Source organism: Zonotrichia albicollis, chromosome 7, assembly GCF_047830755.1.
Source record: "Zonotrichia albicollis isolate bZonAlb1 chromosome 7, bZonAlb1.hap1, whole genome shotgun sequence".
Lineage (NCBI taxonomy): Eukaryota > Metazoa > Chordata > Aves > Passeriformes > Passerellidae > Zonotrichia > Zonotrichia albicollis.
The window spans coordinates 4540412-4563003 of NC_133825.1; the positions used below are offsets into that span (position 1 = coordinate 4540412).

Consider the following 22592-nt stretch of genomic DNA (forward strand, 5'->3'; position numbering starts at 1 on the left):
AAATACCCCCAAAACCCCCAAATTCTCCCAATTATCTCCCTGAATCCCAGAATCCCCTGAAACACAAGTAAAAAGTGAGGCTTTAGATGCCTTTGATGAATTTATTGATTTTTACCCCAATTTTCTCTGTTTTAAAGGGATGAAGATGAATCCAAAGAAAATTAGGGCCAAAACAAAAGAATAACCAGCCCAGCGTCTTCCCAACATGGATCACAGGGAAAGTGGGTAGGAACAAAGTGTGATTGATTGTCAGCCATGAAGGGTCTTTATTTTCATATCTATTCAGACTGCATTTGAAGGGATTAGGGGTCAATATCAATTGGACATTGCTGATACCAATCTATAAACAAGAAAAGAAAACTGGACAAAACCAGTTCTCTCTGCTTAGTTTTCAATATACCGTATTCACTTAAAATACACTTCTGAAATCTGAGTAATTAACCACAGAACAATTGAAAACTTCAAATTTTCCCAGGGATTTTTCTTGTTTAAATGTTTTAAACAAATGTTTAATAGCCTTTTTCACTGAATTCCTCAACTGAGTAGCTCAAGAAAGAAGAGGCCTCTGGAGGAGGAAATTTCATCAGCAACCTCCAAGTGGCTGAGGATCCATCCCCATCAGAGCAGCAATGAACAGAAATGGGCACAGCTTTGTGGCTTCCCCAGCTCTGGGATGGGCCCTGGGCCTGGAGCAGGAGCAGCTCTTGAGGGCCCCAAGGCCGCGGCTCTTGTGCTGCCATGGGCAGATGGGATGGCAGCAGGGGCTGCAGAGCTCTCAGTACCTCAGCCTGAGGGCAGTAGGGCAGCCAGGGAGCCTCCTTTGGCCTTGGCCCAGCACCTTCCCTCATGGCTGGGGCTGAGTCCTGTGGCAGCTGCAGCTGCTGTTGTGCCCTTGCCAGGGGCTGAGGCCGTGGGGCAGGGCCCAGAGCAGCCTGGCCTGAGCAGAGCTGTGGGGCCAGAGCTGGCTGAGCTGGGCTGGGGAGAGGCCCTTGGTGCTGCCCAGAGCTCAGCGCAGCTGGCAGAGCTTGCAGGGAGCTGGGCTGGGCTCAGAGAACCTGACCCAGAAACCATCAGTGTCCATCTCAGCCTGGCTGAGCGTGCAGGGGCAGGACTCAGGCCAGGCCTTGTGGGGCAGGGCCAGCGCCTGTGCAAGGCATTGAAAACAGGCAAGTGGCCCAGAGAGGAGGCTGCTCTGTGCCCTTGGGGGCATGGACAGAGCAGGGAGGGGCCCCAGGATATTTGTCAGCGCCAGCCTCTGAGCCCAAGCATTGGCAGCCGTGGCTGTTAAGCCCAGCTTTGGCCTGGTCTGAGTTTGGCTGTGGCCCAGCTCCATCCTCCTGCAGGGCTCAGGGCTGTTCCCGGCCATGGCCAGCCCTGGCTGCCTCTCTGCTGGCCGAGAGGCCGGCAGAGCCCAGGGCAGGGCTGTCTGTGCAGCCCCACAGGTGCCACGGGCTCTGCAGGAGTTGGCAGAGGCTGCCCAGCAGGGAGGCCATGGGGCACAGAGCCCCAAGGCTGCTGTGGGCACCACGGCACAGGGGCCGTTCCCAGCCGCAATGCTCCTGGCCTGGGCTGGGCCTGCACAGGGGCTGGGCCACCATGGCTGGGCCAGCACAGGGCCACAAAGGGCCACGCAGCCGCTGCCGGGGCTGACAGCAAGGCCAGGCACACGCAAGCAATTGCTGAGCATGGCCTGTGCTGGCCAGGCCTGACTGTGCCAAAGGCAGAGCTCAGCTGCCTTTGGGGGCTGCAGCAACCGTCCAGAGCCCAAAGAGCCTCCATGGCTGTGCTGGAGACCAAGGCTGCAGGAGGCAAACACAGGGCTGCTGAGGGATGGGGAGGGCATTGAATTCCAGCACACGCCTCAGCTCTCTGATGATCCCGGCATCATGCTGGGCCCTGTTTCAGACTGGAACAGAGCAGATGTTGATGGGACAGGAGCCCTGCAGGGCTGTCAGGGACCTGCAGCTCGCAAGGTGCTCTGTTCTCCCTCAAGTGCTCTCTGAGTCATCCAATCCCAGCCGGGCCCCTCAGGGCACAAGTGGCACTGGCTGTTCATGGGTACATAACTGATCTCAGCCTGGACAGGGACACAGCTTTTATTTCCTGTTAGTTTCATAATATACAAGCAAATCTTTATTATCTGGGTCATTTGAGTACTGTTAAGAAATGGCACAGTTTTCCCATCAGGAACAGGAATTTCCTGGAGGTGTACAGATGGCCAGAGGAAAAATACTGATCTTGCCTTCTACTGGTGTGACCAATATTTTGTTTATTACTTCCTCTCCATTTTCCTTCAGGTGTTTTCAGCTCTTCTGTTGAAATGGCCATGTCTAAGGACATCTCTTCCTTTACAGCAGGTGGATCTATGTACTTCTACTGCTCTCTGATTTCCTCCTCTAGATGGTCTCTGGTCATTCAAGGGCCTCTCAACTGACTGGCTTCATGCTTTGAGCTGGAAGAAATTGCCCAATATTTCTGAAGTTCAAATAAATATATAATAAATATCATTTTAATTGTGTTTTCATCTATCACAGAATTACCTTATGTCTTTGTCTAAAAGAGTTCCTGTACAGAAATCCCTGGGGGATGGGGGACATGTCAGATGCTGCTGGAATATCATAGAGAGCTGAGGAAAGGGCTGTGATGGTTGTTAAACTGTCCAAATTATCAACTTGTGTTTGTTGGCAAGAAACCTTTCTGTGCCTCTGAGTGTCACCAGTCCCTAAGCCCAAAGGACACAAACCTGATGAGTTGTGGTTCCCACTGCAGGAGCACTTGGACCTTGGCTCTGCGCAGGAGAGCTCTTCATCCCCTTTCTCTCTTTTCCTCCCACTGGGCATGGAGGGAACTCCTGACTTCAGCCTGTGACTCGTGTGTGCAAAGAGCAAATCTGGGCAGAATTAGGGCAGGGAGGGTTTTGGGGGGACATCAGAATCTGTGCTGGGCACAGAAAGTGTTTGCCATTGCTCTCAGGCTGTCTGCTGTAGAATGTGGATTTAATACCCAGCAAAGGAATGACTTTTGCATTTGATGGAGCTGTGACTTGCCTTGGCTTTGTTGGCTGACAAGAAATGAGCATCCCTCTGTGCCTCGGGCAGCTCCTTCTCCAAGGAAAGCAGGTGGGAGTTGGAGCCAAGTAGCTGAAAGCTGCATGTGCAGCCTGGGCTGGAGGGAGCTCAGATTTGCACAAGGCTGCTCTGAGTGCCAGGGCTTGGATGGGGAAAATGGTGGAGTGGTGTAGGGACAGACTCTGACTGATTGTCAGCCATGAAGGGTCTTGATGTTCATATCTGCTCAAACTGCATGAGGAGGTACTTGGATTCAGTGACAATTGGAGATTGCGCATATCGATGTATTAACAGGGAAAAAAAACTAAACAGGACGTAAAAAATATTTTCTCACTGTCTTTTTAAATATAATGCATACACTTTTTATATACTACCGAGATCTGTTGAATTAACCACAAAAGATTTGAAAATTAAAATCAAATTGTTCCCAGAGGCTTGGCTTGTTCAGTTGTTCTGAATGTTAATGAGCCCAGGACACTGAATTCCTGCACTGAAGGCTGAACAAGCAGGAAAATTCAGTAGCAGCCTCCAAGTTGCTGAGGGTGTCAGCAGCCCCCACTGAGGCCATCCCTGCCCAGAGACTGTGGGGGAATGGGCAGACAAGGAGAGCGTCCCTGGGGCTGGGGCAGCACAACTCACAGGCACCAGCGGCTCCAGCTGGGAAATGGAGTATGGAATGTGGCTGGGAAAGCCCTGCCTGAGCTGGGCCAAGCAGGACACACAAGCCCTGACTTCCATCCAGTAGAAAACTCTGTCAATGAGATATTTAAAAGGAAATACAATTGTTTGTGTCCTCTGAGTTGGACTTCCTGGAAAAATCCCAACAAGAGATCCTCAGGAGGTCAAAACACAAAACAACCTTTGCTGGTAATTTTAGAAAATCAGAGAAACTTTGGCAAAGGATTTAATATGACATTCAATCAACAAAAAACACTTCTCAAAGCATTGACTTGGCCCATTCAACGTCACAACACTAAGCTGTTTGAATTTTACCTTACTCAAATTTGCAAAAGGACCGAAATAGAAGAAAAGGACAGAAAGAGAGAGAGGCAAAAAAGATACAGAGAAGCACACACAGAGCTACCAACTCCTGGATTCCAGCACTGTTCAGATGGAAATTCCAAGAGGAGTTAGGGTCAAGATGTGTGCATGCCTTGTGGTCAGCCTTCAAAAACGCTTGGTCTTGCTGGGCCCTCCCCCAGATGGGCCTTGGGGTCATTTGGTCCCTCAGGAGCTGGGCTGGGGGCTGCAGAGGTGGCTGTGGAGCATTGCCTGTGCTGTGCCAGGGACTGGCAGCCACTGCTGGGCTGAGATAGAGGCTCTGGGGGGATTGGGGTTCCAGGGCAGGGCAAGGCTGGCCCTTCCCCTTCCTCCCCCACACACAAAATGTTTTGAGCCAACAATCTCCTTGAGACTGTCGCAATAGGGAATGTTGGAGGTGAAACCCCAATTCTGGCCATGGGCACCTGGATGAGGAGGACAGTTCTTTTCCATAGGAAGGAAAGCACAGAGCCCCAGTGTTTGGAGAGCCTCACTAGGCCAAGGCCTGGCAGACTTGTCAGGAATTGCAGATTTTGTCTGGGACCAGTCTTTGGATATAGGGAGTTTTTGAGGTGGAATCCAATATCAACCATGGGCACCTGGAGAAGCAGGACAGTTCTTTCCCGTAGGAAGAAGAACACAGAGCCTAACCCAGGGTTTTGGGGACAGATGAGAGGTGATTCTTGTGAAACCATTGCCAGCCAGACTTGTCCTGGCAATATTCCTATGGGAACAATCTCTGTATATAAGGAAATTTGGAGGTGAAATCCCAGTTCTGGCTATGGGTGCCTGAAGGAGAAGGACAATTCTTTTCCATTGGGAAGGAAAGGACAGAGCCCCAGTGTTTCAGCAGCAGATGAGAAGAGACCCTCAACATGCCAAGGTCGTCTGGACCAGTCAGGCAGCCAACAAGAGGCCAAACCAGCCAGATCTGTTTCATGTTCCCTTGCTTTTATGAGGCCTTGCAGTATCACCATGGTCCCCTTGGTTCCATGGGGCCCCGCAGCGTCACAATGGTGCTTTGATTCCATGGGGTCCAGCAGTGTCACAAAGGCTCCCAGGTTCAATGGGGTCCCAGAGTGTCACAATGGTCCCAGCAATTCCATGAGGCCTTGCAGTGTCACAATGGTCTCCATTGTTCCACAGGCCCCAAAATGTCACATCACTCCTCTGTTCCATAAGCTCTGCAATATCACAGTGGACCTTTGGACCCTGGGGGTTTGCTGTGTCACAATGGTCTCTTTTGGCTCCACAGCGTCACAATGGACCATTGATGACAGGAGGCCCCTTTCTGTCACCCTGGAGCTTTGGTTCCATGCAGCCCAGAAGTGTCACAATGGTCTCCTTTGGCTCCACAGTTTCACAATGGACCACTAAAGACACGAGGCCCTGCTGTGTCACAATGGTTGGTTCCATGCAGCCCTGCAGTGCCACAAAGGCCTCTTGGTCTCACAAGGCCTCACAGCATCACAATGGTCCTCTTGGTTCTGTAGGGACCTCCAGGGTCACAATGGTCTCACTGGTTCCATGGGGCCTCATACTGTCACAATGTCTCCATGATTCCATGAGGTCCTGCAATGTCACAATGGACCTTTAGCTCCATGGCATCTCACAGTGTCACAAATGGCCCCTTCGTCTCATGACACCCCAAAGTTTCACAATGGTCTCCATGGTTCCATGAAGCTCCGCAGTGTCACAATGGTCCCTTCGTTTGATGGGGCCTCTCAGTGTCACAATGATCCCTACATTCCATGGAGCCGCACAGTGTCATTACACTCCCCTTGGTTCTATGAGGCCCAGCAATGTCACAGTGCTCTCCATGATTCCATGAGGCCCCACAGTGTTACACTGGTCCCTTGGTGTCACAGGGCCCCACAGTGTAACAATGGTCCTTTGGTTCCATGGCCCTCTGCTGCTGCATTCTCCCCTCCCCTTCTCAGGCCGCCCTGCCAGCTGAGAAATGCTCCTTGGGCCTCGGCCTTGGCCAACAACCCCTGGGCTCAGCTCCTCTGCAGCTCATCACAAACACTGTCTGCTCCAGGCACTGCTGCTGCCCAACCAGCTCCTGGTTCCTTTAGCAGCAGCCCTGGGAACAGCTTTTGTTCTCTCAGTGGCACAAAATCCCTGTTCTCACACTGCCAAAGAAAGCTGTTGGTGCCAAGTGCGGCCAGGATGAACCATTGCTGGGACTGAAGCCCCTCTCTTGGGGCCCTGCAAACAGCGCTCCAAAAGGAGCCCTTGGAGCTCTCCTGGGCCAGCGACTCCCTCTGAGTGGGGCCTCTCCCAGCCGGGAACTCTCCTGTTTGCTGCACTTGGGGATCCCAAACAACGACGGAGCCTGGGTCGATCCCCCCACTCCTCCACGCTCAACTCTTTGCCCTTTGCTGGGAAGATGCCAAAGGATCCACAGTGAGCATTTCCTGCCCTCAGGGGAATTGCTCACAGGTGCCTTGCACTGACTCTTGGTGTCCGTGTGCACACAGGAGTGCCTGTGCTGGGAAAATGTGGCAGAAATGCTGCTCTCTGAGGGTTTTGAGAGCCTTGGATAGCTGGGTCAGTCAGGCCTGTAAGTGAGGTTAAGTCATGAGGCCTAAGCAAAGTTAAATGCTGATAAGAGTTGTTCCTTTGCTAACTGTCATGTTTAATCAAAGTTATTGGCTAAATAAAGTACTGTTAAGTTTATATCACTATTAAATTATTAAGTCATAGGTTTTAAGTTAGATTAAATACCATTAAGTGCTATTTACTAAATTGTGAAGTTGAAGGTATCAGTTAAGGTTAAGGTCTGAGTTCAATTCTGTTAAGTTTGGGCACTGTTAAATGTCCTTGTGTCACACAAACACACAGGGACAGTTCTTGATTCATTTCTGGTTCGGTTGCCTGGATTTTGTTTGGTTTTGTTGTTGCTTTGTTTCCCTGGTGTGCCTGAAGTGTCCAGTCAGGAGCAGAGTGACTCTTGCCAAGGAACTTTGTGCTGCTGCCCCTTAATATTCAATCTGGTTTTTGCTGATCCCTTGCTGGGGATTTTTTCAGCGCTCTCAAGGCCTCGTTTGTAACAGGGTGAAGGAGCCCTGGCCCAGGCTGTGGCCCTGGGGGACACGGGGACACTGCCGGGGGGTCCCTGTCCCCCAGTGCCACCCCCAGGGCCCCGCCCCCCGTCCCCGTGTCAGGCTCTGGGGTCGATCTCGTGGAACATCCTCTGGGGGAGGCTGTGGGGCCGGGGGCGGGGGGACCGGGGGGGACAGGGGGGAAACCTGCTGTGCACGAGCAGGGTTGGACTGCTCTGGGGGGAGCTGTGAGGGGGGCCGGGGCAGAGTGACTTCCCCAGTGACCTTACACAGCTCCTGTGATGTCACACAGCCCCCGTGTGATGTCACACAGTCCCCTGTGATGTTACACACTTGCTCTGGGATGTCACAGAAGGTGAGTGATGTCAAAGAATCACACTGCAATGTCACAGTTTGTTCTGTGATGTCACAGGCTGCTCTATGATGTTACACAACCACCCAGTGATGTCACAACCCATTCTCTCATGTCACAGAACCACCCTCTATGATGGCAAGGTTCTATGGCCGCACACTATGATGTCACAGACAGCTGTGTGATGTCACAATCCCCTCAGTGATGTAACAAAGCCCTCTCTGTAATGCCATACTGCCACTCTGTAATGTCACAGCACACATTTTGATGTCACATCTTGCTCTATGATTTCATACAGCCATGCTTTGATGTCACAGCCCACTCTGTGATGTCACACAGTCCCCTCTATGATGCTGTAGCTGCTCAGTGTCCTCACTCAACAAACTCTGTGATATCACCATCCAACCTGTGGCCTCACACAGCCCACTCTGTGCTGTCACACAGCCCCTTGCTGACATCACAGCTGCTCTGTGCCTCTATGACACAGCCACAGAGGTGCTGCAGTGACACAGCCCCCTCTGGGACATCCCACAGCCCCTGCCAGTGCTGAGCCCCTGTGAGCTCTGTCTGTGCCCTGCTGGTGTCCCTGAGGGGCCCTGGCAGTGCCCCAGCCCTGCTGGGCTGTGCACAGGAGCTGCTCCTGGCCAGAGCTGTCTCTCTGCAGCGCTGCCCTTGCCAGGAGCTGCCTCTGGGCCAGGAGCCCGGCCCAGCTCAGCAGCACAGATACAGCACAGGGACTTTAATGACCCTCTGGGGCTTTGGTGTGCTTTGCATCAGACTCAGTCCCTCACCTCTGAATGTGCTCAAAGAACTTCGCCGGGACTCAAAAAGAGGGTGAAACGCTGAAGTTTCTCATACTTTAAATAGATCTTTCTAAGGGACAGGACTGAGAAAATGTCCCCAGATTCCAGGTAGAGCAGAACACTGGTGGCAGTCATGACAGGTGGGGACAAGGAAGGGAAAGGTGTTTCTGCTGCTGAGCAAACCTGTGTCTCTGTCCCTGCAGGCTGTCAGCATCGCCCGGCTGCCCCACCTGGCTGGCCGCTTCCTGTGCTGGCAGCTCTGCCTCCTGCCTGTCTCTGCCTGCCCACACAAAGCCTTGGGCTGCTCCAGGCTCCTGCTGGGGACGTGCTGCACCACAGCCCTCCCCTGCCAGGGAAATTCCTTTCTCCTGGTGTTTAGTCTGGACCTTTGTAACTGCACTTGGTGCTATTATGTCTTCTTCAGGCTCATTCCTACTATGAAGAAAAGTTCCAGCCACTCTAAAACCACCCTTCCATCCCTCCATGGCTACTCCTGTTCTCTCCCCGTCTCCACACCACTGACCTCAGAGCCATCAGCCTGTACTTGCTGGTTTTGTGATGAGGCCTCCAAACCCCATCTTGGGAGACTTTTGTGTCTTCTCCAAGGTCTGTGAAAATGGAAAAATAGTGGTCAAAGGAATTTTCTCCCACGTGTTGCCTTGACAGAACAAGGGTCAATATCTCTAAACTAAACAAGGGTGGATTTACAATTGTTAGAAGGAGGAAATATTTTACAGCTAGGAGAGTGGCACAAAATGGCAACTGTTTTTCCAGAGAAGTGGATTCCCCATCACAGGAATTGTCCAAGATCAGGACAATTTGTGCAGCCTGACCCAGTGAAACTGTCTCATTCCCAGGGACAGAATTCCTGTAGTGTGGGTTCTCTGATGTGCTGGGTGCCCTCACAGTGCTTCTGGCCAGAATGTCTGCTGAGGGCAGCCAGGCTGCTGCAGGGGCAGTGACCTCACAGCCATCACCATGGCAGCCCTGGTGCCCTTGGCCTGGCTCTCCCCTTTCCTCTGCCCCTGCCTTGTCTCTGCTGCCATGAAGAGTTTTGTCATTAATATCTTGTCCCCAAGGTGCTGGGGCCAACGGCTTCCCAGTCAGGCTCCTGGAGCAGAAGTGGCTTTTCAGAGCCCAGCCAGGAATGAGCCCTGAGGCAGCAGCTCTGCAGTGGTGGCCACCAGGCCAGGCTGCCAAGGGAGGCTTCTGGCCATGGCCTGCAAGCAGCTGCTGCTGCCAAGGTGCCTTTGGTGCCTCAGGCTCTCCCTGGCCCAGCTCCCAGCACGGCACTCTGCCCTTGTGCCCGAGCCCTTCCCTGTGCTGGGGCTGGCCTGGGGCTTTTCCTGCAGCGGGACCTGCCCTGCTCATGGCATAGGAAAGGCAGATCCTGCTGGAGCAGGAGGCTCTGCCTGCAATGGGCTCCAACAACTCCAGCAAGGCCCTGTTGACTTCAAAATTGTTTCCTAGACCACTGTATTCTAATAATTGTTATAGCTCCTTAACTGTGGAGTAAATAACTGTGCTAGTGATCTTTCCATGTGATCATGATCAGAATAAGCCAGAGACATATTTATATAAATGTATCTGGTATTCTGTCATTAACCCTGAGAGACAAATTTTTGTGTTAAAGTTGAATTCCACCAGTTCAATCTTTTACAACTTTGATAATTTTCTGGGGCTGGCATTGGATCCAGCCACTCCCAGTCTCCTGTCTTAGATGGAATTTTAGAAGTCAAGGGGCCCTCTTGGGTTCAGACAACAGTGCCCTGAACTCACTGTGCCAAAACAATGTCACAATCTGGTTAAGAAAATTGTAAGAGAGATGCCTCTGCAGCCAGAAAGGTGCTAATAAGACCAAATGCAAAATGGATTTTATTGAACAGTAGATATGAGACAGAGAGAGAGAGGGAAAGAAAGAGAAAAGGGGGAGAGAGCAAGGGAGTGACAGGGACAGAGACCTCCCCTGGAGCAGAGCAAGTGTGACATCGTCCCTGTGTGTGTGGCATTCCCAGGGTGGGGGTTTTACACCTGAGCCAGTTTGGGTAAGGGGGGTGGTGTTCACCCCCTGAGCAGGGATTACCCCACTGTTTCAGGTTGCCATGCAAGATGTAACCAAATGCATGTATTCAATCCGCATCTTCATCAACTGCTATAAAAAGGCAGGGCAGTGTTCTTTATCTCTCCCATGACTCAGCCCTGATAACGCTCTCCAGGGGAGATATCTTGTGCTAATGGGGCATTGAGTGTCTCTGCAGGACTGATAAAATTCCATCATCCCATTGTGGGATGCTCCACCCAGGGGGAGGATCCAAGCAATCCTACCTGGATATAAGCTGAGGCTTGCAACACCAGGAGCAGCTTGCCTACTGGATTCCCAGAGGACAAGAGCTCCATAACCACCACTGGACCTTCAGAGGAAGACCAGACCCTTCTACAGGATCACTGCTCTGACAGAATCACGTTGATCACTCCAACAGGACTGAAGCCACCATTTATTGGGACTGCTGCCACCACCCTGACCAACAGGGTGTCAGGTTATATCCTGACTGTCAGTTTAAGGCAGTGTTTCTGTATCATTGCCCTGATCTAAATTTTCTTCTTAAATTGTAACTCCGACTTAGACTCTCCCCCGGGTTTGCCTTCAAACCAGAACAAAAGACAATGTGCGCACCCTTTGTTTTCTTCCCAGAACAGGATTTCCCATCCCCAAACCTTGATTGGATGGAGGAGGAGGCTGCGAGGAAGAGGAAGGAGCCCTGGGATACCCAGGCAGGTGAGGAGGAAGTTAGTGCCCCTTTCCCCCTCTCTCCCGCTCCATCTCCCAGCCAAACACAGATCCCGGAACAAAAGACAATGTGCACACCCTTTGTTTTCTTCCCAGAACAGGTTTTCCCATTCCCAAACCTTGATTGGATGGAGGAGGAGGCTGCGAGGAAGAGGAAGGAGCCCCGGGACACCCAGGCAGGTGAAGAGGAAGTCAGTGTCCCTTTCCCCCTCTCTCCTGCTCCATCTCCCAGCCCAGCACAGCCCCCGGCTGCAGGACAACCCTGGTGCCAAGACCGTCCTGCCGGGGATGCACTGGGGGGATCTCCTTCCCCTTCCTTCTGGAATGGAGGAAAATCCCATCTTCTCCTTCTCCTTCCTTCCCCAGACAAAAAGCTGATGATGGAGACCAGGGAGGAAAAATCTCCTTGGCAGAACCTCATGGAAGAGATTGTTTTGATTGACTCCACAGTGCAGAATTCTAATGGGGAGGAAAATCCCCAGAGATCCTGCAGGAAGAGGGGCTCCAAACCCAGCCCAGGGTGCTCTGAGGAGGAAAGACTTACCCAGAGCCAGGAAGGTGGACAGAGCTTCAGCCAGTTCTTGGAGCTGATGGCCCAGGAGCAGCTTCATGATAAGGAGAAGCCCCACAAGTGCTTGGAGTGTGGGAAGAGCTTCAGACAGAGCAGCACCCTGATCCGCCACCAGATGATCCACACTGGGGAATGGCCCTACGAATGTGGGGAATGTGGGAAGGGCTTCAGCTGCAGATCTGCCCTCATCGGGCACCAACGCATCCACACTGGGGAAAGGCCCTACGAATGTGGGGAATGTGGGAAGGGCTTCAGCTGCAGCTCCCACCTCGTCACCCACCAACGCATCCACACTGGGGAGAGGCCCTACGAGTGTGGGGAATGTGGGAAGGGCTTCAGCTGCAGCTCCGCCCTCGTCACCCACCGACGCATCCACACTGGGGAGAGGCCCTACGAGTGCCCCACATGTGGGAAGAGGTTTCAGACCAGCTCAAATCTCCGCCTGCATGAGCGGATTCACACAGGTGGGAGGCCCTTCCGCTGCCCTGACTGTGGGAAGGGCTTCAAGCACAACTCCACCCTCATCACCCACTGGCGCATCCACACTGGGGAGAGGCCCTACGAGTGTCCCCAGTGTGGGAAGAGCTTCACCACCAGCTCTGCCTTGACCAGACACCAACGGAGGCACCAGTAAGGGAAGCCCTGCAAATGCTACAAACGCAGGAACAGCTTCATGCACCACTCCAGCTTCATCCTCCATTGGAGGGCCCACATTGGAAACAGCCCTGGTGATCCATTTTCCCTGTGATCCATATGGGAAGACCCTTTTCCTGCCCTTGCCAAAGACATGATGTGGGATGGAAGAACATGAGGGTCTGGCCATGGCCGTGTCATTACATTTACTCCCACCTCAGGTCATTGCCAGGGGCAGGACAGGGACTCTCTCTCTCTCCCTCTGAGGAGAAGGGTGTCCTTTCCAGGCAGGGGAAATGCATGGCCAGGAAGAGCCTGTTGTTGATATATTAGTTTTCCCTGTAAACAGTTTTTCTTATCCCTTCTGTTATCAATATTATTTCTGTTTGTTCCTTATCTCATTGCTGTTCCCAATAAATTGTTCTTATCCCAGCCCAGGATCTTTGCCTTTTGTGCTTTCCATGGGAGGTGAGAGGGCAGTGAGGGCAGTGCAGTTTTAGCGGGGGCAGGAAATTGGGGAATCCCATTCCTGAACCCCGGCCCGTAGAAACCAAGCATCCCAGCTGGTCCCAGCCCTGGTGGCCATGGCAACAGCCTTGGGAGTGGGTCCCTGGCTGGGGCTGTGGGAACCTCTTCCCTCTGGTGCCCAGGGACAGGAGTGGAGGGAACGGCTGCAGCTGAGTCGGGGCAGGCTCAGGTTGGATGTCAGGAAAAGGTTTTTGCCCAGAGGCTGCTGGGGCCCTGCCCAGGCTCCCCAGGGAAAGGTCCCAGCTCCAGGGCTCTCTGAGCTGCAGCAGCGTTTGGACAGCGCTGCCAGGCCCAGGCTGGCATTGTTGGGGTGTCCTGTGCAGGGCCAGCAGTTGGACTGGAGGATCCTGATGGGTCCCTCCCAGCTCAGCCAATTCTGTGGTTCTGGGATCCCATGAGCCTGGGGATGGGACTGCCAATGGTTGCCATGGCAACGGGCTGTGGCTGCAGGCCTGAGCTGGTGTCCATGGCAACCACGCCTGGCATGGGGTCTCCATGGAGCTGCCAAGGGACTGACCATAGCAACAGGGGGTTAGGGATGGTTGCCATGGAAACTGACCATAGCAACAGGAGGCTGGTGATGGTTGCTTGCTAAGGATCAGATTTGTCACAGGCCTTCAGAGAGGTTCCATGGGAACTTTCCAAGAGTCTCCAGGCTGTTCCAGAGCTGGAATGTTACAGGCACAGACAGGGTCTCCATGGAGACCTCCTATGGGTTTCTGGGGATGGTAAAGATCCCTGTGATCAGAGGCAGTCACAGCCATTCCGTGGTGACATCCCAGGGGACCTTGTGCTGCAAAGGCACTGATCTGTCACAGGCACTCATGGGGGCTCCACGGTGACATCCCAGGAGTCCCCAGGCTGCCAAAGAGCAGAGATGTACCAGACACTCACACGGTTCCTGTCATGGGCACAGTGGGAGCTTCAGGCAAAGTTTAATATTTGAGAAGCTCCTGTTGGGTCATGAACTGCAGAAAGGATCCCCAGTAGCCCTCACAGATCCCCAAATATCACCACTTAGTCAGAGATGACACAGACTCACATCAGAAGGCTAAGGGCTAAAACCTACCCATTTATTCAAACATCGACTTTTACATCTTGGTGTGCTTCAGGTGGACCTCATTGGTCGTTTATTCAACACATTTCACATGACTGGCTAATTAAGACACCCTTCAGTAAACAACTTTATGGAAAAAGCCTACTTATTTCAAACATTGTCAGGGCACCAGGTATTGATGGTTGTTTTATGTTGGGCCTTTCTGGGGCCTCTCTTGATGTGGGAAACCCTCCTGTAGCCGTTCTGTGCCAGGTAAAAGGAAGTGCATGGGACTTTTTCAGTCTTCAGCTTCTTGTTTATTCTTAGCTTATATAAAGTTTTGCATTGCTGTCCACAGGAGGCCCAGAATGCTGGAGAAAACACCTCAAAATGGCTCTAAAATGTATACGGTTTCAAGGTCTTTTAAAGTTGTCTCATCCAGTCAACTCTTAAAACGTGTATTATTTCTACTTATCTTCACATAACTCATCCCTTGACTGTCCACATAACGTCTCCACTGTGCTTTCCTTGACCAATCACCCTGTGCCACCAACACTGCAGAAAATGGAGTAGATGAAGAAGACAGGGACTACACCCCAATTCCTCCATCTTGCTGTCTTTCTACACCATACTAAAAACCCCAAAACCTAAATTTCTCACCCAAGGAACATAGCATACTACCCTCTAAACTATGTCACACTTCAGAAAATTCTAATAGTTCTCAAATTCCTGGAAGTCCTCTCCATGGGCGAAGGTGAAAGGCAGTGTTTCTCTGGGGGCCAGGACCCCTCAGAGCGGACAGAAATATTCCCTGTGCCTTGGCTTCCCACACATTTAATCTAAAATCTATTAACCCTTAACATGTGAAGTTACCCAAAAATTTTCCAGGTAAGTAGGATTTGACAGAGAAGAACTAGAGAAGAACAGAAAGACAGAAGATCCATAAAAAGACACACACATAAGTACCAACATCTCAGGTTCCAGCATCACTAACAGAGGAACCCAAGGAGAAAGCAGGATGCAGACTGTGGGCCTAGTGCTCTGGCTTTAAAACCCCTGGGCCTTCATGGGCCCACCCCTGGGGTGGGACTGCCAGTTGCTTGTCCAATCAGAGCCAGGGTAGCACCAGCTGCTAGTGTGTGATTGATTGACAGCTGGGCCAATCAGAGCTGGGTTGACATCACCCCCTGCTGTGTGATTGACAGCTCTGCCAGGCCAGGGCTGGGGGCGGGGCTCTGTCCCACCACAAACCAAGGCCTGACCCGGCCCTGGCCCCACTTGGGCATTTCGAGCATCCCAAGGTGTCTCGGGACATCGATCTCTTCCAGCTTCTGACAGCGATCACGGTGACACAATGGAACCTCATGGAACCATGGGTTAGTTGTGACAATGGAGATCCAGCGAATCTATGGTGAGACTGTGGAATCCATGAATCATGGAATCAAGGAGACCATTGTGCAGCTCAGGGGGCCTATGGAAGCAAGGATCAATGATTGAACTGTGGTTTGACTGTGATTGATTTAAAATAGAAATAAGGAACCTTTGTTTTCACAGCGGGGCTTGTGAGAGTCTGTCCAAATTTTCCCTCATCTGTCTCACAATCGTCCTTGGGAGACCACTGAAGAGAAGACCCCCCCCCGTCTAGAATATCTGGCTCTGAAGGAGAAAAGCCACACGCCACGGGCCCCGAGACCTGAAAGCTCAGTGTTGAGCTTTTGTTTTCACAAGTGTGTTTGCTTTATGCTAAGAAGAGAGCACCGTGCCCTGTTTGCAACACTAGCAGCTCTGGAAGCTGTCCCACCTCTCGGCCTGGCTGGACTTCTCCAGAGTTTTGGGTGGTCTCCCACAGAAGACCCTCATCTGTTTTACAACCACCGTGACAGACAGATGGTGTGGAGGAGGCAACTCAATGTGAGAAGCCTCTCCACCAAGGACTGAGACATGAAACTCCTAAAAGGCCCCTCTGCTCCTTCCAAGGACTGGGACTGAAACCCCCAGCCCGGGGGAGGTGTGTGGGGGAGGCAAGCTGACCGAAGCGAGATGTTTGCCTGCAGATTATGACCACTGGACTGAGAATACAATGGCTCTCGCTTACTGCTGAGAACATAGACTACCTGTTACATCTATCAAGCTCATTTACTGCTGAGAACATAGACTACCTGTTACATCTGTTCCCTATTGTATCTGTTTCCCCCCCCTCACAATTTTCAGTAATAAAAACCTCTGAGTTAGCTATAGCCTTTGAGATCTCCCCAGCGTAGCAGGCGGACCCTCGGCTGGACTGGACCAAAGGACTTTGTCTCTGCGTTGGTAGCTATATCCCCTCTCTCTCTCTCTCTTTCTCTCTCTTTTTCTCTCCCTTAATCCCTCTATTGCATTTTTGCTGTAGTTATTTCAATAAAACTGCATTTGTTTTGATTATCACTGCAAACCCCCTTGTACCGTGTTGGTGTTCTGCACTCTGAGATCATTCCTACGAACCATCAGGTCATCTGTCCACTAGGACGGACCCTGACAGGGCTGCGTGGGGCCAATGGACCCTTGTGACTCTGTTGGGGCTCATGAAACCAAGAAGCCATTGTGACATTGCCAGACCTCATGGAATCAAGGAGACCATTGTGACAGTGTTAGGACCCATGAAGTCAATGGATCATGGAACAGGTCTGCCTGGTTTGGACTCCCGGGGGCTGTCTGACAGGTCCCGCTGAATTTGACATGTCAAGGGCCACTTCCCATCTGACGGTGACGCACTGGGGCTCTGTGCTTTTATTCCTATGGGAAAGAACTGTCTTTCTTGTCTAGGCACCCATGGCCAAAATTGGGATTCTGCATCTAAAATTCTCTATATCCAAGGGTTACTCCCAGACAAAATCTGCCCATACAGTCAAGTCTGGCTAGACTTGGCCTCTGGTGACTGCCTCTCATCTGCCCCTGCACCACTAGGTTGTTTCCTTCCTATGGAGACCACTTTGATACTGCGGGGCATTGTGGAACCAATGGACCATAGTGACACTGCAGGCCCTTGTGGAACCTGTTACACTGCAGGGACTTGTGGAACCAAGGGGAACATTGTGACCCTGCAGGGTACCATGGATCCAAGGGGCCACTGTGACACTGTGGGGCATCATGGAACCAAGAACATAATTGTGGCTCTGTTGGGCGGCATGGTCCCAAGGGGCCAGTGTGAAGTAGCAGGGCTTTGTGGAACCAAGAGGCCATTGCTGCATTTCAGGGCCTCGTGGAGGCAAAGGGCCATTGTTATCCTGCGAGGCACCGTGGATCTATGGAGAGCATTGTGGCATTGCAAGGCCCCATGGAATCATGGAGACCATTGTGACGCTGTGGGGCCCCACAGAACCAAAGGGCCATTGTGACACTGTGGGGCCCCATGGAGGGAAGGGGCCATTATGACACTATGGGAACTTGTGGAACCAAGGGGATCATTGTTGAACTATTGGGCCCCAATGGAACCAAGGGGCCATTGGACACAGCGAGGCTTCATGGTGCCCAAAGACCATTATGACACTGTGGGGCCTTGTGGAACCATGGAGACCATTGAGATCCTTAAGGACTTGTGTAACCAAGGAGCCATTATGACACCTGAGGGCATCATGGAAGCAAGAGAACCATTGTGGCACTGCAAGGCCTCATGGAAGCAAGGAGCCATTGTGACATTGAAGGGTCCTGTGGAAGCAAGGGAACACAAAATAGGTGTGGCTGCCTTGGTCTCCAGGGGTCACCTGACAGGTCTGGCTGACCTTGGAATGTGGAAGGCCACTCTCATCTGCCTCTGAAACACTGGGGCTCTGGGCTTTCCTTTGTATGGAAAAGAACTGACCATTTTTTCCAGGCATCCATGGCCAAAATTAGGATTCCACCTCCAAATTTCTGTGTATCCAAGGATTGCTGCTGGACAAAAGCTGCCAGGATAGACAGGTCTGGCTGGTCTTTGATTCCTGAAGAATCAAACCGACCAGAACTCACCGGTTTTCCAAACACTGGAAAGGGCTCTCTGTTTTTCTTTGTATGGAAGAAAAACATCCCTCTTCTCCAGGCACAAAAGTCTGAAGGTAGGATTCCACATTCATAATTTCAAATATCCAAGGGTTGCTCCAAGCAAACCTGCCAGGACAGACAGGTCAGGCTTGCCTTGGCCTCTGGTGGTTGCCGTTCATCAGTTCCTGAAACATGGGGCTCCATGGTTTCCTTTCTATGGAGACCAATGTTACATTTGGGAGTCTTGTGAAATGAAGGGGCCATTGTGGCACTGCAGAGCACCATGGATCCAAGGGACCATAGTGATGCTGTGGAGCCTCGTGGAACCCAGGACATCTCTGTGGCTCTGTTGGGTCACATGGTCCCAAGGGACCAGAGTAAAGCAGCAGTATGGGAGTCAGCCCAGCTGTAACTCAGAGTCAACCAGATTTTACCCCAGAAGTATTGGGCGTGAGTTTTAAGCCCTGGGAATAATTTCTTTAACTTAGGGTGAGTTTGAGAGTTCCCCCATAAGCCTTTCGTGTTGTTATGCTAAGTTGTCCAAGTTCTCCTCCCCTATTGGTTACTTGTTTGTCCTGTATGGTTATTGTTCTAGAGTGTTCTACCCTCAAGTGTATATATTGTTGCTTCACCTTTATCTTAGGTCTTTGAATCCCACTCCTTGTACTGTGCTTGACTTCTCCATGTTTATTGTTTTTCACCCTGCTATTAAAGTTTTTTTTTTGGCAACTCCATTGATCCTGCTTGTAGGATCATCAGGGGCTAGGACAGCTGGGGCAGACAGAGACAAGAGATGTCTGAAGCCAGGTCTTGGAACTTGTGGCCTATTGCAAAGGGCGTGGGTGCAGGGGCCTTGTTTGGAGCTGCCAGCCACAGCTTGGAGCAGGCCCGAAAGAGGATCTTGAAAGAGGCCCCCAAAATGGATGCCCAAAAGAGGAGGGGCGTTCCTGTTACAATACAATAAATCTTCTTCTGTGCTGCATATTCTAATTTTCACTAACCAATCTAGTACAAGAATCTTACAGCATTTACATACAGCCTGTGAGAATCATTACATTACCATACTGTGTTACATTTTAAACCCTAAAAACTACTCTTTGGACTCCTTCTGCCAAGCTAGTAGGGTCTGTTCTGATCCTTGGACCTGTCTGCAAGCAGAAGGTATTGTTTCATCAAAAGAAGATTACCTTCAGCCAGCCATACCATTGTTTTCCAGTTGTTCAGGAACTAAGGCTTGGTATCTCAAAGATTGCTTTTATTTCAATCTCACTTATAGTTTCCATATTCTCAAAATGTTTTGCCAGGCAATCATATTTATGAGGCTTTCCTGTTTCATCTTCCCCAGCATCTGCTTCTTTTCATTTTCACCAACCTTGCCCTGAAGTTGGGGAACCAGAAAGGTTTGTCACAGCCACCCTCATCGCGAGCTTTGCTGCCTGAACAGGGACCCTGACATTCAGTCGTGTCAGCTGGGGTTAGCTGATGGATAGGCCACTGCTCCCCGGGATTGTGGATTGTGCTGGGCTGGCACATTCATTATTGCTTCGAGGGACCTTGGCCAAGATCCACAGGGACAACAACAGTTTCACCTGCATAGGATTGCAGGTGGGTTTGGGGAAAGGCAGAACAATTATTGCCCGTCTTGCCACTGTGTTTTTACAATATGCATCCACATCCCATAACTGATTGGGGTCTTCCAGTGGCTGTTCCACCTAAGGTGGAGAAAGAGAAAAATGCGCAGCTGGATGTCCAAAGTAGAAGAGTGTGTATATGGATGCTTTAAGTTATTTCTCACTGATCATGACCAAATATATTCAAAGAACAAATTGAAATCAGTCGTGAAGTGGATCATTAAAAATTTTCCAGATGCCCCTGAGCCTGACCATCGTCTCTCCGTCTTGGCTCCACCACTTTCTGCTACAACAATCTTCTCTTCCACCCTGAATTAACCTCCAGACTGCATCTCCATGACTGTGGGTCACGCCCCCACTTTCAATCATTCCACCTCCCCGCTGGGCCATGCCTCCCGAAGACCACTCTGGAAATCCACCATCCTAAATCAAGGAGCTTCCTCCCCAATACCTGACAAAATGGCAGTGCCCTTTACCTCACCCTCTGGCAACTATATAATCCCCATGGTCCAAGATACTAAGCCCAACTGTCACACTATTTCCAATCCAAATGTTTCTGCTCCAAGTTATTATGCCTCCTTAGAAGACAGTTTGGATTCACAGAGCCACCTCGCCCCTCAGAACCCCAGAAGATCCCTAGTAAAGGATCCGGAAAGAAGCAGTTAAGGAAGGAGACTGGCAAATAGTCTTGTAAATCCTCATTTCCCTGGTATGTTATCAAAGGAGGAGGCAGAATCCCAGGTATCAGCCATTGGTTTACAGGGATATCAAGAAGCTGTGTAGGGCAGCTAAAGACCATAGGAAGGACCTATCTTGTTTTAATGGCCTAATGAGGGCCATGTTTGCAGCACATGTCTTAACCCCCTATGATTTAAAATATATTATGACCATGTTGTTGTAACCTACAGAATACACCCTGTGGGAACAGGAATGGAAGTGTTTACTAAATCAATTAATAGTAGACTATGCTAATAATGAGGCTAGGGCAGAATTGACAATCAACCATCTAGCTGGAGTAGGACGACACAGCCTACCAGATGATCAAGTAGCAGGAATCCCCAGAAAAGTATAGGATGATATCAAAGAGATGGCTTTGAAAGCTTTAATCCAGGTATCGGATGGTAGCACCCCCAATTTGGACTACCTTGAGTGGCTGCACCTAAAGCTTTAGGACAATTCAACCATCTTGGGTGCCTGTTAAGTAAGCAAACCAATGCTACCTCCCTCACATTGAGTGGCCTGCTCTCAGACATTGAGACCATCAGACACGCCACCTTGCAGAACAGCGACAGAGTTTTTACTCTGGGCACATGGGCATGGCTGTGTAGACTCTGAGGGCATGTGTTATATGAACCTCTCCAGCCACAGTGAGTCAATCCAAAACAGTATTCAGGTAATGAAGGGTGGAAGAATCTTCAAGTGGAAAACAAAGACTGAGTCAATAAACTCTTCCAATCCAAAGGACTAAAGGGTTGGATGATATCTAGCTAAAACAGGACTATAAATTCTCTTAGATGTTGTTGTCTTGTTAACTGTCCCATGTTTATTTGGATCCTTCTTGAAAATCTTACAAAATTCTTTCAGTTCCATCTTTGTTGTAAAACAGAAAGGAGGAAGATTCCCAACACAGGCTCCTCATGGACTCCTTGGAGGAGAGAACTGAAAGTCAGGATGGCACTAAAACCTCTCAGAGGCTCAGTGTGGGAAGGAAACACCTTAAAAGTAACTAAAAGTATTCTTAAATCCATAAAGTACCTTAAAAATCTTGAGTATCTCAAGACATTAATGGGCAACAGTGAGTGTCAGTACAAAGCTCTCAAGGGACTTGGTAAGCAGATAATTGGGGCTGTGATTGCACAAACCTCTCACAGAGTCTGTTTCAAAAGGGAAACACCAAGTACCTTAAAATAACTGAAGTACCTTGAAGTAGTAATGAGCCCCAGTGAGTGTTGTTACTGACAAAGCCTCTCAAGCAGATAATTGGAGGCCATATTTGCAAAAAACTCTCAGAAAATCAAGGCCAAAGCAAAACCCAACGTCCTTTGAAAAACCTGAAGTCCCTGCAGGGAGCATGAAGGAGCTCCCAGGGCCATTCCTGAGCAAGGCTCCCCAGGGACTCCTTCCAGCAGATCCTTGAAGCCACTGGGATGTGGGCTAGGGGGGGATGCTAAGGGCAGGACAAGGGGCTGACTGTGCCCAGCCTGGCTGGGGCTGTGCCAGGAGGCTCCAGGGCCTCAGGACAAGGTGTCTCCTCACAGCCCTTGGTGGCACAGACCCTGCTGCTGTGCCCCAGGGCACCAACATTTTCTCAGTGGTGTTCCTCAGTGGGAGCCATTAAAAGTCCAAGAAACTTTGGAGTTGGATTCTGACTTGGAGTTCTGGAGAGGTTTCTTCAGTTCCCTCTCAGGGACTGATGTTCAAGGCCTGAGCACAAAGCCCCAGAGGCTCATTAAAGTCCTTGTGCTGTGTCTGTGCTGCTGAGCTGGGCTGGGCTCCTGGCACAGAGGCAGCTCCTGGTAAGCAAGAAGAGCTTCAAAAGCACATTTCTCTTGATGAGCAGCTCTTCTGCCAGCACAGCAGGGCTGGGGCACTGCCTGCAGCCACCCTGGGCACAGCAGAGAGGCACAGAGAGCTTCAATCAGTCAGGGCTGGGAAGGGGCTGAGAAGTGCCTGGGGCAGAATCACTGCCAGCCCTTGGCACAGGAACCTCTGGCTGCAGGACAATGCAGCTGCAGCTCCTGGAGCCATCTCCTAAAGCTGGAACATCCCAATGCCTGCAGAACCTGTGAGTACATTCTCTGATTGTCTCTTGTGCAGAGCATCCAGGGGAGCCCAGGGCTGTCGTGCAGAGCAGGGTCCTGCAGTCCAGGGTGCTGTGCTGGGGCAGGGACTCTGCTGCCTGCCAGGGAACGCTCTCAGCCAGCTCTGGCAGCTGCTCCCAGCACTGGGGAGAAGCTCGGGGGGGAAGGAGCCACCCTCAGCAGGGCAGGGGCTGCTGCTGAGAGGGGCTGGTGGAGCAGGGCTGCTCCCAGCTCCAGAACAGCCTGGGCACAGCTCCAGAGGTCACTTCCCAAGGA

General features: G+C 51.2%; 1 protein-coding gene across 1 annotated transcript; it reads left to right on the forward strand.

The window, feature by feature from the left end:
• Positions 1-11710: 11710 nt before the first annotated feature.
• On the forward strand, positions 11711-12325 carry LOC141729559 (uncharacterized). The gene has a single exon (XM_074544264.1). It carries the CDS (start codon positions 11711-11713, stop codon positions 12323-12325), a length of 615 nt encoding a protein of 204 aa, XP_074400365.1.
• Positions 12326-22592: the final 10267 nt, after the last annotated feature.

Coding starts and splice junctions, on each gene's coding strand:
- LOC141729559 (XM_074544264.1), top strand. CDS start 11,711: ATGGCCCAGGAGCAGCTTCATGATAAGGAGAAGCCCCACAAGTGCTTG.